Source organism: Squalius cephalus (genome assembly GCF_949319135.1).
Source record: "Squalius cephalus genome assembly, chromosome: 14".
In the NCBI taxonomy this organism is placed as follows: Eukaryota; Metazoa; Chordata; class Actinopteri; order Cypriniformes; family Leuciscidae; genus Squalius; species Squalius cephalus.
This window is the reverse complement of record NC_137135.1, coordinates 37733688-37748616: the sequence shown is the minus strand read 5'-3', so window position 1 is coordinate 37748616 and position 14929 is coordinate 37733688. Positions and strand designations below refer to the sequence as shown.

Here is a 14929-nt window from a genome sequence, read left to right as displayed (position 1 = left end):
ATGATCCTCATTGGTTCTTGCTGAAGCTCAAACGTGCTGCGTAACACGAGAATGATCCTCATTGGTTCTTGCTGAAGCGCAAACGTGTTACGTAACACGAGAATGATCCTCATTGGTTCTTGCTGAAGCTCAAACGTGCTGCGTAACACGAGAATGAACCTCATTGGTTCTTGCTGAAGCTCAAACGTGCTGCGTAACACGAGAATGATCCTCATTGGTTCTTGCTGAAGCTCAAACGTGCTGCGTAACACGAGAATGATCCTCATTGGTTCTTGCTGAAGCTCAAACGTGCTGCGTAACACGAGAATGATCCTCATTGGTTCTTGCTGAAGCTCAAACGTGCTGCGTAACACGAGAATGATCCTCATTGGTTCTTGCTGAAGCTCAAACGTGCTGCGTAACACGAGAATGATCCTCATTGGTTCTTGCTGAAGCGCAAACGTGCTGCGTAACACGAGAATGAACCTCATTGGTTCTTGAGAAGCTCAAACGTGCTGCGTAACACGAGAATGAACCTCATTGGTTCTTGCTGAAGCTCAAACGTGCTGCGTAACACGAGAATGATCCTCATTGGTTCTTGCTGAAGCGCAAACGTGCTGCGTAACACTAGAATGAACCTCATTGGTTCTTGCTGAAGCTCAAACGTGCTGCGTAACACTAGAATGAACCTCATTGGTTCTTGCTGAAGCTCAAACGTGCTGCGTAACACGAGAATGAACCTCATTGGTTCTTGCTGAAGCTCAAACGTGCTGCGTAACACTAGAATGAACCTCATTGGTTCTTGCTGAAGCTCAAACGTGCTGCGTAACACGAGAATGAACCTCATTGGTTCTTGCTGAAGCGCAAACGTGATGCGTAACACGAGAATGATCCTCATTGGTTCTTGCTGAAGCTCAAACGTGCTTACGTAACACGAGAATGATCCTCATTGGTTCTTGCTGAAGCTCAAACGTGCTGCGTAACACGAGAATGATCCTCATTGGTTCTTGCTGAAGCTCAAACGTGCTGCGTAACACAAGAATGATCCTCATTGGTTCTCGCTGAAGATCAAACGTGCTGCGTAACACGAGAATGATCCTCATTGGTTCTTGCTGAAGCTCAAACGTGCTGCGTAACACGAGAATGAACCTCATTGGTTCTTGCTGAAGCTCAAACGTGCTGCGTAACACGAGAATGAACCTCATTGGTTCTTGCTGAAGCTCAAACGTGCTGCGTAACACTAGAATGAACCTCATTGGTTCTTGCTGAAGCTCAAACGTGCTGCGTAACACTAGAATGAACCTCATTGGTTCTTGCTGAAGCTCAAACGTGCTGCGTAACACGAGAATGAACCTCATTGGTTCTTGCTGAAGCTCAAACGTGCTGCGTAACACTAGAATGAACCTCATTGGTTCTTGCTGAAGCTCAAACGTGCTGCGTAACACGAGAATGATCCTCATTGGTTCTTGCTGAAGCGCAAACGTGATGCGTAACACGAGAATGATCCTCATTGGTTCTTGCTGAAGCTCAAACGTGCTGCGTAACACGAGAATGATCCTCATTGGTTCTTGCTGAAGCTCAAACGTGCTGCGTAACACTAGAATGAACCTCATTGGTTCTTGCTGAAGCTCAAACGTGCTGCGTAACACGAGAATGAACCTCATTGGTTCTTGCTGAAGCTCAAACGTGCTGCGTAACACTAGAATGAACCTCAGTGGTTCTTGAGAAGATCAAACGTGCTGCGTAACACGAGAATGAACCTCATTGGTTCTTGCTGAAGCTCAAACGTGCTGCGTAACACGAGAATGAACCTCATTGGTTCTTGCTGAAGCTCAAACGTGCTGCGTAACACGAGAATGAAACTCATTGGTTCTTGCTGAAGCTCAAACGTGCTGCATAACACGAGAATGAACCTCATTGGTTCTTGCTGAAGATCAAACGTGCTGCGTAACACGAGAATGATCCTCATTGGTTCTTGCTGAAGCTCAAACGTGCTGCGTAACACGAGAATGAACCTCATTGGTTCTTACTGAAGCGCAAACGTGCTGCGTAACACGAGAATGAACCTCATTGGTTCTTGAGAAGCTCAAACGTGCTGCGTAACACGAGAATGAACCTCATTGGTTCTTGCTGAAGCTCAAACGTGCTGCGTAACACGAGAATGATCCTCATTGGTTCTTGCTGAAGCGCAAACGTGTTACGTAACACGAGAATGATCCTCATTGGTTCTTGCTGAAGCTCAAACGTGCTGCGTAACACGAGAATGATCCTCATTGGTTCTTGCTGAAGCTCAAACGTGCTGCGTAACACGAGAATGATCCTCATTGGTTCTCGCTGAAGATCAAACGTGCTGCGTAACACGAGAATGATCCTCATTGGTTCTTGCTGAAGCTCAAACGTGCTGCGTAACACGAGAATGATCCTCATTGGTTCTTGCTGAAGCTCAAACGTGCTGCGTAACACGAGAATGAACCTCATTGGTTCTTGCTGAAGCTCAAACGTGCTGCGTAACACGAGAATGATCCTCATTGGTTCTTGCTGAAGAGCAAACGTGATGCGTAAAACGAGAATGAACCTCATTGGTTCTTGCTGAAGCTCAAACGTGCTGCGTAACACGAGAATGAACCTCATTGGTTCTTGCTGAAGCTCAAACGTGCTGCGTAACACGGGAATGATCCTCATTGGTTCTTGCTGAAGCTCAAACGTGCTGCGTAACACGAGAATGATCCTCATTGGTTCTTGCTGAAGAGCAAACGTGATGCGTAACACGAGAATGATCCTCATTGGTTCTTGCTGAAGCGCAAACGTGTTACGTAACACGAGAATGATCCTCATTGGTTCTTGCTGAAGCTCAAACGTGCTGCGTAACACGAGAATGATCCTCATTGGTTCTTGCTGAAGCTCAAACGTGCTGCGTAACACGAGAATGATCCTCATTGGTTCTTGCTGAAGCTCAAACGTGCTGCGTAACACGAGAATGAACCTCATTGGTTCTTGCTGAAGCTCAAACGTGCTGCGTAACACGAGAATGATCCTCATTGGTTCTTGCTGAAGAGCAAACGTGATGCGTAAAACGAGAATGAACCTCATTGGTTCTTGCTGAAGATCAAACGTGCTGCGTAACACGAGAATGAACCTCATTGGTTCTTGCTGAAGCTCAAACGTGCTGCGTAACACGGGAATGATCCTCATTGGTTCTTGCTGAAGCTCAAACGTGCTGCGTAACACGAGAATGATCCTCATTGGTTCTTGCTGAAGAGCAAACGTGATGCGTAACACGAGAATGAACCTCATTGGTTCTCGCTGAAGCTCAAACGTGCTGCGGAACACGAGAATGATCCTCATTGGTTCTCGCTGAAGATCAAACGTGCTGCGTAACACGAGAATGATCCTCATTGGTTCTTGCAGAAGCTCAAACGTGCTGAGTAACACGAGAATGAACCTCATTGGTTCTTGCTGAAGCGCAAATGTGATGCGTAACACGAGAATGAATCTCATTGGTTCTTGCTGAAGAGCAAACGTGATGCGTAACACGAGAATGAACCTCATTGGTTCTTGCTGAAGATCAAACGTGCTGCGTAACACGAGAATGATCCTCATTGGTTCTTGCTGAAGCTCAAACGTGCTGCGTAACACGAGAATGAACCTCATTGGTTCTTGCTGAAGATCAAACGTGCTGCGTAACACGAGAATGAACCTCATTGGTTCTTGCTGAAGATCAAACGTGCTGCGTAACACGAGAATGATCCTCATTGGTTCTTGCTGAAGATCAAACGTGCTGCGTAACACGAGAATGAACCTCATTGGTTCTTGCTGAAGATCAAACGTGCTGCGTAACACGAAAATGAACCTCATTGGTTCTTGCTGAAGATCAAACTTGCTGCGTAACACGAGAATGATCCTCATTGGTTCTCGCTGAAGATCAAACGTGCTGCGTAACACGAGAATGATCCTCATTGGTTCTTGCTGAAGATCAAACTTGCTGCGTAACACGAGAATGAACCTCATTGGTTCTTGCTGAAGATCAAACGTGCTGCGTAACACGAGAATGAACCTCATTGGTTCTTGCTAAAGATCAAACGTGCTGCGTAACACGAGAATGAACCTCATTGGTTCTTGCTAAAGATCAAACGTGCTGCGTAACACGAGAATGATCCTCATTGGTTCTTGCTGAAGATCAAACGTGCTGCGTAACACGAAAATGAACCTCATTGGTTCTTGCTGAAGATCAAACGTGCTGCGTAACACGAGAATGATCCTCATTGGTTCTCGCTGAAGATCAAACGTGCTGCGTAACACGAGAATGAACCTCATTGGTTCTTGCTGAAGATCAAACGTGCTGCGTAACACGAGAATGATCCTCATTGGTTCTTGCTGAAGATCAAACTTGCTGCGTAACACGAGAATGAACCTCATTGGTTCTTGCTGAAGATCAAACGTGCTGCGTAACACGAGAATGAACCTCATTGGTTCTTGCTGAAGATCAAACGTGCTGCGTAACACGAGAATGATCCTCATTGGTTCTTGCTGAAGATCAAACGTGCTGCGTAACACGAGAATGAACCTCATTGGTTCTCGCTGAAGATCAAACGTGCTGCGTAACACGAGAATGATCCTCATTGGTTCTCGCTGAAGATCAAACGTGCTGCGTAACATGAGAATGATCCTCATGGGTTCTTGCTGAAGATCAAACATGCTGCGTAACACGAGAATGAACCTCATTGGTTCTTGCTGAAGATCAAACGTGCTGCGTAACACGAGAATGAACCTCATTGGTTCTTGCTGAAGATCAAACGTGCTGCGTAACACGAGAATGAACCTCATTGGTTCTTGCTGAAGATCAAACGTGCTGCGTAACACGAGAATGATCCTCATTGGTTCTTGCTGAAGATCAAACTTGCTGCGTAACACGAGAATGATCCTCATTGGTTCTCGCTGAAGATCAAACGTGCTGCGTAACACGAAAATGAACCTCATTGGTTCTCGCTGAAGATCAAACTTGCTGCGTAACACGAGAATGAACCTCATTGGTTCTTGCTGAAGATCAAACGTGCTGCGTAACACGAGAATGAACCTCATTGGTTCTTGCTGAAGATCAAACGTGCTGCATAACACGAGAATGAACCTCATTGATTCTTGCTGAAGATCAAACTTGCTGCGTAACACGAGAATGATCCTCATTGGTTCTTGCTGAAGATCAAACTTGCTGCGTAACACGAGAATGATCCTCATTGGTTCTTGCTGAAGATCAAACTTGCTGCGTAACACGAGAATGATCCTCATTGGTTCTCGCTGAAGATCAAACGTGCTGCGTAACACGAGAATGATCCTCATTGGTTCTTGCTGAAGATCAAACTTGCTGCGTAACACGAGAATGAACCTCATTGGTTCTTGCTGAAGATCAAACGTGCTGCGTAACACGAGAATGAACCTCATTGGTTCTTGCTGAAGATCAAACGTGCTGCATAACACGAGAATGAACCTCATTGGTTCTTGCTGAAGCGCAAACGTGCTGCGTAACACGAGAATGAACCTCATTGGTTCTTGCTGAAGCTCAAACGTGCTGCGTAACACGAAAATGAACCTCATTGGTTCTTGCTGAAGCTCAAACGTGTTACGTAACACGAGAATGAACCTCATTGGTTCTTGCTGAATATCAAACGTGTTACGTAACACGAGAATGAACCTCATTGGTTCTTGCTGAAGCTCAAACGTGCTGCGTAACACGAGAATGAACCTCATTGGTTCTTGCTGAAGCTCAAACGTGCTGCGTAACACGAAAATGAACCTCATTGGTTCTTGCTGAAGCTCAAACGTGCTGCGTAACACGAGAATGAACCTCATTGGTTCTTGCTGAAGCGCAAACGTGCTGCGTAACACGAAAATGAACCTCATTGGTTCTTGCTGAAGCTCAAACGTGTTACGTAACACGAGAATGAACCTCATTGGTTCTTGCTGAATATCAAACGTGTTACGTAACACGAGAATGAACCTCATTGGTTCTTGCTGAAGCTCAAACGTGCTGCGTAACACGAGAATGAACCTCATTGGTTCTTGCTGAAGCTCAAACGTGCTGCGTAACACGAAAATGAACCTCATTGGTTCTTGCTGAAGATCAAACGTGCTGCGTAACACGAGAATGAACCTCATTGGTTCTCGCTGAAACTCAAACGTGCTGCGTAACACGAAAATTATCCTCATTGGTTCTTGCTGAAGATCAAACGTGCTGCGTAACACGAGAATGAACCTCATTGGTTCTTGCTGAAGCTCAAACGTGCTGCGTAACACGAGAATGATCCTCATTGGTTCTCGCAGAAGCTCAAACGTGCTGCGTAACACTAGAATGAACCTCATTGGTTCTTACTGAAGCTCAAACGTGCTGCGTAACACGAGAATGATCCTCATTGGTTCTCGCAGAAGCTCAAACGTGCTGCGTAACACGAGAATGATCCTCATTGGTTCTTGAGAAGATCAAACGTGCTGCGTAACACGAGAATGATCCTCATTGGTTCTCGCAGAAGCTCAAACGTGCTGCGTAACACGAGAATGAACCTCATTGGTTCTTGAGAAGATCAAACGTGCTGCGTAACACGAGAATGATCCTCATTGGTTCTCGCAGAAGCTCAAACGTGCTGCGTAACACGAGAATGAACCTCATTGGTTCTTGAGAAGATCAAACGTGCTGCGTAACGAGAATGAACCTCATTGGTTCTTGAGAAGATCAAACGTGCTGCGTAACGAGAATGAACCTCATTGGTTCTTGCTGAAGCTCAAACGTGATGCGGAACACGAGAATGAACCTCATTGGTTCTTGAGAAGATCAAACGTGCTGCGTAACACGAGAATGATCCTCATTGGTTCTTGAGAAGATCAAACGTGCTGCGTAACACGAGAATGAACCTCATTGGTTCTTGCTGAAGCTCAAACGTGCTGCGTAACACTAGAATGAACCTCATTGGTTCTTGAGAAGATCAAACGTGCTGCGTAACACGAGAATGAACCTCATTGGTTCTTGCTGAAGCTCAAACGTGCTGCGTAACACTAGAATGAACCTCAGTGGTTCTTGAGAAGATCAAACGTGCTGCGTAACACGAGAATGAACCTCATTGGTTCTCGCAGAAGCTCAAACGTGCTGCGTAACACGAGAATGAACCTCATTGGTTCTTGAGAAGATCAAACGTGCTGCGTAACGAGAATGAACCTCATTGGTTCTTGAGAAGATCAAACGTGATGCGGAACACGAGAATGAACCTCATTGGTTCTTGCTGAAGCTCAAACGTGCTGCGTAACACGAGAATGATCCTCATTGGTTCTTGCTGAAGCTCAAACGTGCTGCGTAACACGAGAATGAACCTCATTGGTTCTTACTGAAGCTCAAACGTGCTGCGTAACACGAGAATGAACCTCATTGGTTCTTGCTGAAGCTCAAACGTGCTGCGTAACACGAGAATGAACCTCATTGGTTCTTGAGAAGATCAAACGTGCTGCGTAACGAGAATGAACCTCATTGGTTCTTGAGAAGATCAAACGTGCTGCGTAACGAGAATGAACCTCATTGGTTCTTGCTGAAGCTCAAACGTGATGCGGAACACGAGAATGAACCTCATTGGTTCTTGAGAAGATCAAACGTGCTGCGTAACACGAGAATGAACCTCATTGGTTCTTGAGAAGATCAAACGTGCTGCGTAACACGAGAATGAACCTCATTGGTTCTTGAGAAGATCAAACGTGCTGCGTAACGAGAATGAACCTCATTGGTTCTTGCTGAAGCTCAAACGTGATGCGGAACACGAGAATGAACCTCATTGGTTCTTGCTGAAGCTCAAACGTGCTGCTTAACAGAGAATGATTATCATCTTGTCACAATGCAATAACGGTCACAAAATAGGCTTAATTTTAATTTTTTTATGATGTGGGGCAGGGGGGTATATGGAATTATATATTTCTCGGCCATTATGTTTGCTTAAGAAACTTAATTCTTCAAATAATGTGTTTAATTGTAGCAGCTAAAACTGAATAAGTTTAACTATCGCGATTCTCTTTATTATCATTTCATATTCATATGGATAAACTACTACACAGATTTTAAAAAAAAAGTTAAATAAAGTAGTTACACGTACATGTCATGTATGTCTTTTAGACCTGTATGAATATGTAATGTGTGAGTTTATGCAGACTTTCTCCCGTTATCTCTCATTATTTGACCACATTAGAACTACTTCAAAATTATAACAAATTCCATTAACGCACGCGCGTCCTTTAGGGTTTTAATTTCCATCAGGTTCAGTTCTCCGCGCGCCTCTTGATCAAACTGCTGGCTGATGACATTATGAGAGAATGATGATGATGATGAAAAGCGCGTGATCGCATCTGTGTCAGACTGTGTCAAAGGTCAAAGGAAGCGTGCGCGTTTGATCTCGGTCTGCGGGGACGCGCGAGTGAACGCGATGATTTGCGGCTGATGCGGGTTTGTGCGCATGTTAATCCAGGTCAGAGTCGTTATGATAGAAGCTCTTTTGTTGCGGCTCTCTGGCCCGGATCGCTTTCATCTAATTGTGGGTCTCTCTGTAATTGAGCACACCGTCAAATTCGGTTTGTTCTCGCAAACTTTTCTTCAAGTGCTTCGACAAGAAGAGATTGTGTCTGATTTCACCCCCGTTTTGCAATCCGTCTTTATTTCCGCACGAAGGTTCGCGCAGATTTAATGTTGAACACATTCTTCCGATGCAGGTCGTTATACGAGTCCGCGGTCAACAAAGGAGGGCGTCTATAAAGAGCCTTTGACCAGTGAAATCCGAGATCCTAAAAGCTTCGCTTGAGCCACAGAGACCGAGGAAAAGCTCACTGGAGCTTCACATCTCACGGAGAAATGACTCGCCTGCCAGAGCGCGCGGAGAACCGATGAGCAGCGCGCGCGTTTGGACGAACGCACGGTGAAGTTTGCCCGTTCTTGGCATCGCTTGGCTCACAGATGAATGAAACTCAATCCGCGTTAATCTGCTGCTCTTTCTGGGAGGTATATAGCGCGATTATCCGCGCGATGGACGCGCACTGAGCATGTCTGCCGTTCCGCGAGCTTCCGAAAGCGTTCCCACAACGTTCAACCTGCACCATGGTGGAGAACAGCCTGGACATCATGTGTCTGAACAAATACGGCCCCAGTTCCTCCTCCTCATCATCATCCTCAGACGCAGAAAAGAAACTTTTCTCCAAGCTCAAGGTGAGTTTGACCAAGAAGTACCCGCAGAAGAACGCGCAGACCCTGAGCGCGCAGTACGGCACGAACCTGTTGCTGATCGGCTTGTCCCTGATGCTCGCGCTCGCGCACCACGGGCCCGCGGTGAGAGAGGAACACCTGCTGACCTTCATCACGGTGCTCATGCTCGTGCAGCTCGTGTGGATGATCTGCTATATGATCCGGAGGGAGCGCGAGCGCAGCCCGGTGCCGGAGAGAGACGCGCACGCGGGCACGAGCTGGATCCGAGGTGAACCAACCAACCGGCTCGTTTACTGAACGCTTAGCTCTGTGAGCGTGAGAATGATTTATGTGCTGTTTGCTTGTCAGGGGGGCTGACGATGCTGGCGTTACTGTCGCTCATCATGGACGCATTCCGCGTCGGATATTTCGTCGGGTATCATTCCTGCATCTCCGCCGTGCTCGGGGTCTATCCCATCGTCCACGCGCTGCACACCATATCCCAGGTGAGAACGCGCATCTGTCACGCGCTCATGTTTGATTTTGTAACGCAAAGTTGAGATGCTGAAACATTTTTCCCCGGGTTTATAAAGTGACTTAAACGTCACACTCATTCGCATACATGGGGATTGCGTGAGAAAAAAACAAATTAAACATTTAACTCTGGTAAAAAAAATATCAATGGAAATAAAAGAAAGTCGGTAATCTCTTCTCCTCTCACTTCTATTACTGACACTCTACGCACATGCGCAGTTCTCATTGTACCTCAAATTACCATAAATGAACAATGACCATTACAATTTGTCCAAAGCAGCTTCACGTGAGTAATGTTGCAAAGTTCTTCAGTTATGAAGTGATTCAACTTTAGATGAAAGCAGAAGGTGTACAATGCTGGGGAAAGTTACTTTGAAAAGTAGTGCGTAACAATATTGTGTTACTCCCTTAAAAAGTAACTAATTGCGTTGCTTAGTTACTTATTTTAGAAAAGTAATGCGTTACATTACTTTTGTGTTACTTTTTTTCTAACTTTTTCCTAACAAATTTATATTTGTGGGCAAAAGTGAAATAATAATCCTCAGGCTGAAGGAAATGCAGATTCACACCAGATTCACTCCATAAAAATGTATGTTTTATTTAACATATTTAGTTATGGAGGTTTGCATAGTATTCTGATTCTGCATTTCACTGATTTGATTCATTTTGAGGAATATTGAATCTTTTTTTATGCAAGTGAGATGAGTAAATGCACGCTCACATTTAGTCTAGAACTACAATAACCATCATGTTTACACACACACACACACACACACACACACACACACCGCCTCTGCACGGGGACAGGAGAGCTGTCAGTCAAAAAATGGAACAGTCAAAGTAACTTGCATTATTTATTTGAAAAAGTGACTCAGATAATTTGTTGTAATTTTTAAAAGTAATGCGTTACTTTACTAGTTAGTTGAAAAGTAATCAGATTATGTTACTCAAGTTACTTGTAATGCGTTTTCCCAACACTGACTCATTATCCCGCTTCAGTTCAAGAACAGTGAATGTGGCAAAGATGAAGTACACTGATGTTGATGTGTGTTTGCTCTGATCAGGTGCATTTCCTCTGGTTCCACATCAAAGACGTCATCAAGAAATACGAGACCTTCGAAAGGTACAGAACGCCTGCTTTTATTCAGAACTGACGCCTGGGATTCAGTGCTGGAGAAGATCAGAAGCATGAGAAGTTTCTTAGTACATGCCTTTAGAAACGTCTAGATTACTAGACATTCTGTAGAAGGATTTAACTGTGTGCGTGTGTGTGTGTGTGTGTGTGTGTGTGTGTGTTGAGCAGGTTCGGAGTGATTCATGCCGTCTTCACGAACCTGTTGCTCTGGTGTAATGGAGTGATGTCAGAAGCCGAACATTTCCTCAACAACCACCGGAGACGATTAACAGCACTGGGATACGACAATAGCTCTACAGGTGTGTGTGTGTGTGTGTTTGACTGCTCACTTTGGGAGGAGTCTGAGCTCTTTTCCGCTATATAGTCTCTCTCTCTCTCTCTCTCTCTCTCTCTCTCTCTCTCTCTCTCTCTCTCTCTCTCTCTCTGTCTCTCTCTCTGTGTGTGTGTGTGTGTCTCTCTCTCTCTCTGTCTCTCTCTCTCTCTGTCTCAAGATTCAAGATTCAAGATTCAAATAGCTTTATTGGCATGGTGAAAGAAATCTTTACATTGCCAAAGCATTCATAACAATAAATAATACAATAAAAGTAAATAAATAAATAATAATAAAAAGAAAATAGAAATGACATGGAAATAAACATAGCACTAAAATGTCTAATCTTCTAATATTTATTAGATAAATATTAGAAGATATATTTATAATAATAAATATAATATTTATTTAATATTTAATATTAAATATTTAAATATTTAATATTTATTTAATGTCTCTCTCTCTCTGTGTGTGTGTGTCTCTCTCTGTCTCTCTCTGTCTCTCTCTCTCTGTGTGTGTGTGTGTCTCTCTGTCTCTCTCTCTCTCTCTCTCTCTCTCTCTCTCTCTCTCTCTCCATCTCTCTCTGTGTGTGTGTGTGTGTCTCTCTGTGTCTCTGTGTGTGTGTGTGTGTGTGTGTGTCTCTCTGTGTCTCTCTCTCTCTCTCTCTCTCTCTCTCTCTCTCTCTCTCTCTGTCTGTCTCTCTCTGTGTGTGTGTGTGTGTCTCTCTGTGTCTCTCTCTCTCTCTGTCTCTCTCTCTCTCAAATTCAAATTCAAAGGGGCTTTATTGGCATGAAAGTTTTTGAAACAATGTTGCCAAAGCATATACAAAATATACAAATAAAATATATACGTAATATATACAAACATAATAAAACAGTTATATGAACAATAATAAAAATAAAAAAAATCTAATAAACACTTTACTATATATAAGTTATGAAACTTAACACAATGTTTGGATATATTTGTGTGTGTGTGTGTCGGTCACTCACTGCCCCTCAGGTTGTGGCATGTTTGTACATACTGGGCAGCCAGATAAGTTCTGTCTCCTTCTCCCAGGAGAAAGTTTAATTTAGAAATTTCATTCAGGTCTTTGAAGTTTGGGATTATATGGTTAAATTTGTTAAAGTAAAGGTTCCTTGTGTCTTTGAACGCTTCACATTGTCGGAGAAAGTGCATCTCTGTCTCAACCTCACCTGTCAAACAGTGATCACACGTTCTGCTTTCTTTTGGTTGCCATGATTTTTTGTGTCTTCCTGTTTCTATTGCCAATTTGTGATCACTGAGCCTGTACCTGGTTAGGATCTGTCTCTGCTTTCTATCTCTGACAGTAGAGAGATATTCTGCTAATTTATAATCTCTTTTTAGGGTCAAATAACATTCTAGTCTACTTTGGCTTTTAGTTTCTTCTTTCCAATGTTCCAGATAGGTTTCTTTGCATTGTGCTATGATTTGCTTGACTCTGATTGGTGTTTGGAAGGCAGTGTTGTTCTGAGGCTGCTCAGACTGTCTCTGACGTGGGTCAGTTTGCCTCAGTACCAACTGACATAGGGGACTCTTCTCTGGGCTCAGCTCTTGCTCTCTCTCTCTCTCTCTCTCTCTCCATCTCTCTATCTCTCCCTCTCTCTCTCTCCATCTCTCTCTCTCTCTCTCCCTCTCTCTCTCTCTCTCTCTCTCTCTCTCTCTCTCTCTCTCTCTCTCTGGATTAGATTAGATGGATTAGACCTCTAGATGGCGTCAGAGAGTCACAGAACATTCAGAACATTCATGTTTTTGTGTGCCACAGAGTCTGTTTTTAAATCTAAGTTAGAAAACTCCCTCTTTTCACAGGCTTACAACTGTCCTTGATTTTAATGTTGAATTTTCTGATTTGTGTTTTCAATGTAAACTCCCTGCACTTTTGTCTTGTTTCCAGTCCAAAAATCAATATATTTCTTAAATCAAGATGCTTTTATTAAATGAGTAAAAAATATATTATGTCCTGTTTTCCAGGGGAAATAATCAACATTATATTATGGGCCCTATCTCGCACCCAGTGCAATTGACTTTGTACAGCGACGCATGTGTCATTCCTATTTTGCACCCACGCACAGCGGCCTCTTCCCTCCACAGACGCACGTCGGTAAATCAGGGAATGAACTTGCGCTCCCGGGGGCGGATCAGCGAAAAGAGGAGGCGTGTTACGGCGCAAACGTTCCCTGGTGCTATTTTGCAGTTTCAGAAAACAATCCCGTTATTCAGATGCTATTTTAAGAGCGCATGCTTGGCCATAATGTAGCGTTTGCACAACACACACACACTTTGCTTCTCTCATCTACACAGACACAGCAGTTCACATTTTTGCAAATCATACATTATTATAAGGAAAAATATTCCATACGAGGGAAATCATTGTGGTGTCCATGAAGATGTGAAAAATAGGCATAAATCTATCTTACACATTTACCCAAATTATCATACGCCTGTTTAACCGAAGCTAATCTGTGTGTGTTTCTCCATCCCCAATGTCACTTCTCTGTGTTTTACGGCCCTGACGAGAACGCCGGTCTCCTCGGCTGTGAACCGCTCCTGGCAAATCCGCCGTTATAATAGCAATCCGCCATGGAACAAGCGCGCCTGCTCTTAAAGGGAATGTGAGATGACGCTCTGATTGGTTTATTTCACGTTACGCCCAAACCACACCTATGAGTAATGAAGCGACTTCAGACCAACACATTTCAGATTTGAGTCGAGCGCAAGAGTCATTTATCCCGCCGGTGTAATAGCAACAGCGCCGAGATTAAGTTACTTGCGTTTTGTGTTTGATACTTGTGTTTTAGATCATTAAAATAGGGCCCTAAGTGAGTTGATGCTTAAAAAAAGCTAAATTATCTGCCAATGGGGTAATAGGTTACAAGATTATTTTTCTTACCCCATTGGCAGATTATTATAAATTTATGTCATTTAGTAGTTTACTAAATCTTAAGTATCTTTATCTTGATTTAAGAAATGTTTGATATTTGGACTGGAAACAAGACAAAAATACTGAGTAAGAAAAGCATTTTTTTTGCAGTGTGTATCATGTGTTTTCAGATATTTATACTTTTGTACAGCACAATGGCCAATGTTGCTTTTACTGTGCTATCAGGGGCCGGGAAGAGGCTTTAGGTTGGGGGTGCTGGGGGGTTTGGGTTAGACTATAAAAGACTATAAAACTCGTCAAAACTTCACAACAAGCGTATCAGTGAGAACATTCGTTTAAACAGCACACACACACACACACACACACACACACACACACACACACACACACACACCTGAACTTGACTGCACATCACATTTTTGACATTATTGATACTGCTTTTAATCGTAATGCAACGGACCGGTCTCCGGGACATAAATTAAGTCTTTAAATAAAAGGGTTATTGGGCTGTTTACACTGTCATTCACAACAGAAGAGCGTTCACAGCGACAGGACATAGAAATGAACACAAAAATCCTGCCTGGTGTCTGCCTTACACAACACTCGCGCTCAGGAGTCGAGCGGCTGCGGACCAATCATTTCTACACACACACTTTCACAATATGATGTAACACTCTGCGCGTATGTTTTAAAAATCATACTTTATCATATAAATAACATTTTTTAAATAGCCCACAAATAAATTACTAAATGCTAAAAGTGAATAAATGTAAATGAACAAAAATTTGCGTTGTATTTACAACCCTGTGAAAACAGCACCCCCACTCCAGTGCGCTATATAAAGTTGATTGATTGATTATCGAAGGTTTTGCA

The 14929-nt window shown here is 43.5% G+C and overlaps 1 protein-coding gene across 1 annotated transcript in view; it reads left to right on the top strand.

Moving 5' to 3' along the window:
• Window positions 1-8893: 8893 nt before the first annotated feature.
• Window positions 8894-14929, top strand: part of otop1 (otopetrin 1) — an 8309-nt gene continuing 2273 nt past the window's right edge. Inside the window, exons 1-4 of the mRNA XM_079893327.1 lie at window positions 8894-9464; window positions 9545-9681; window positions 10774-10832; window positions 11013-11143. Of these exons, the coding sequence (XP_079749453.1) occupies window positions 9092-9464; window positions 9545-9681; window positions 10774-10832; window positions 11013-11143 (700 nt within the window). The 5' untranslated portion in view covers window positions 8894-9091. The remainder of the gene's footprint in view (window positions 9465-9544; window positions 9682-10773; window positions 10833-11012; window positions 11144-14929) is intronic.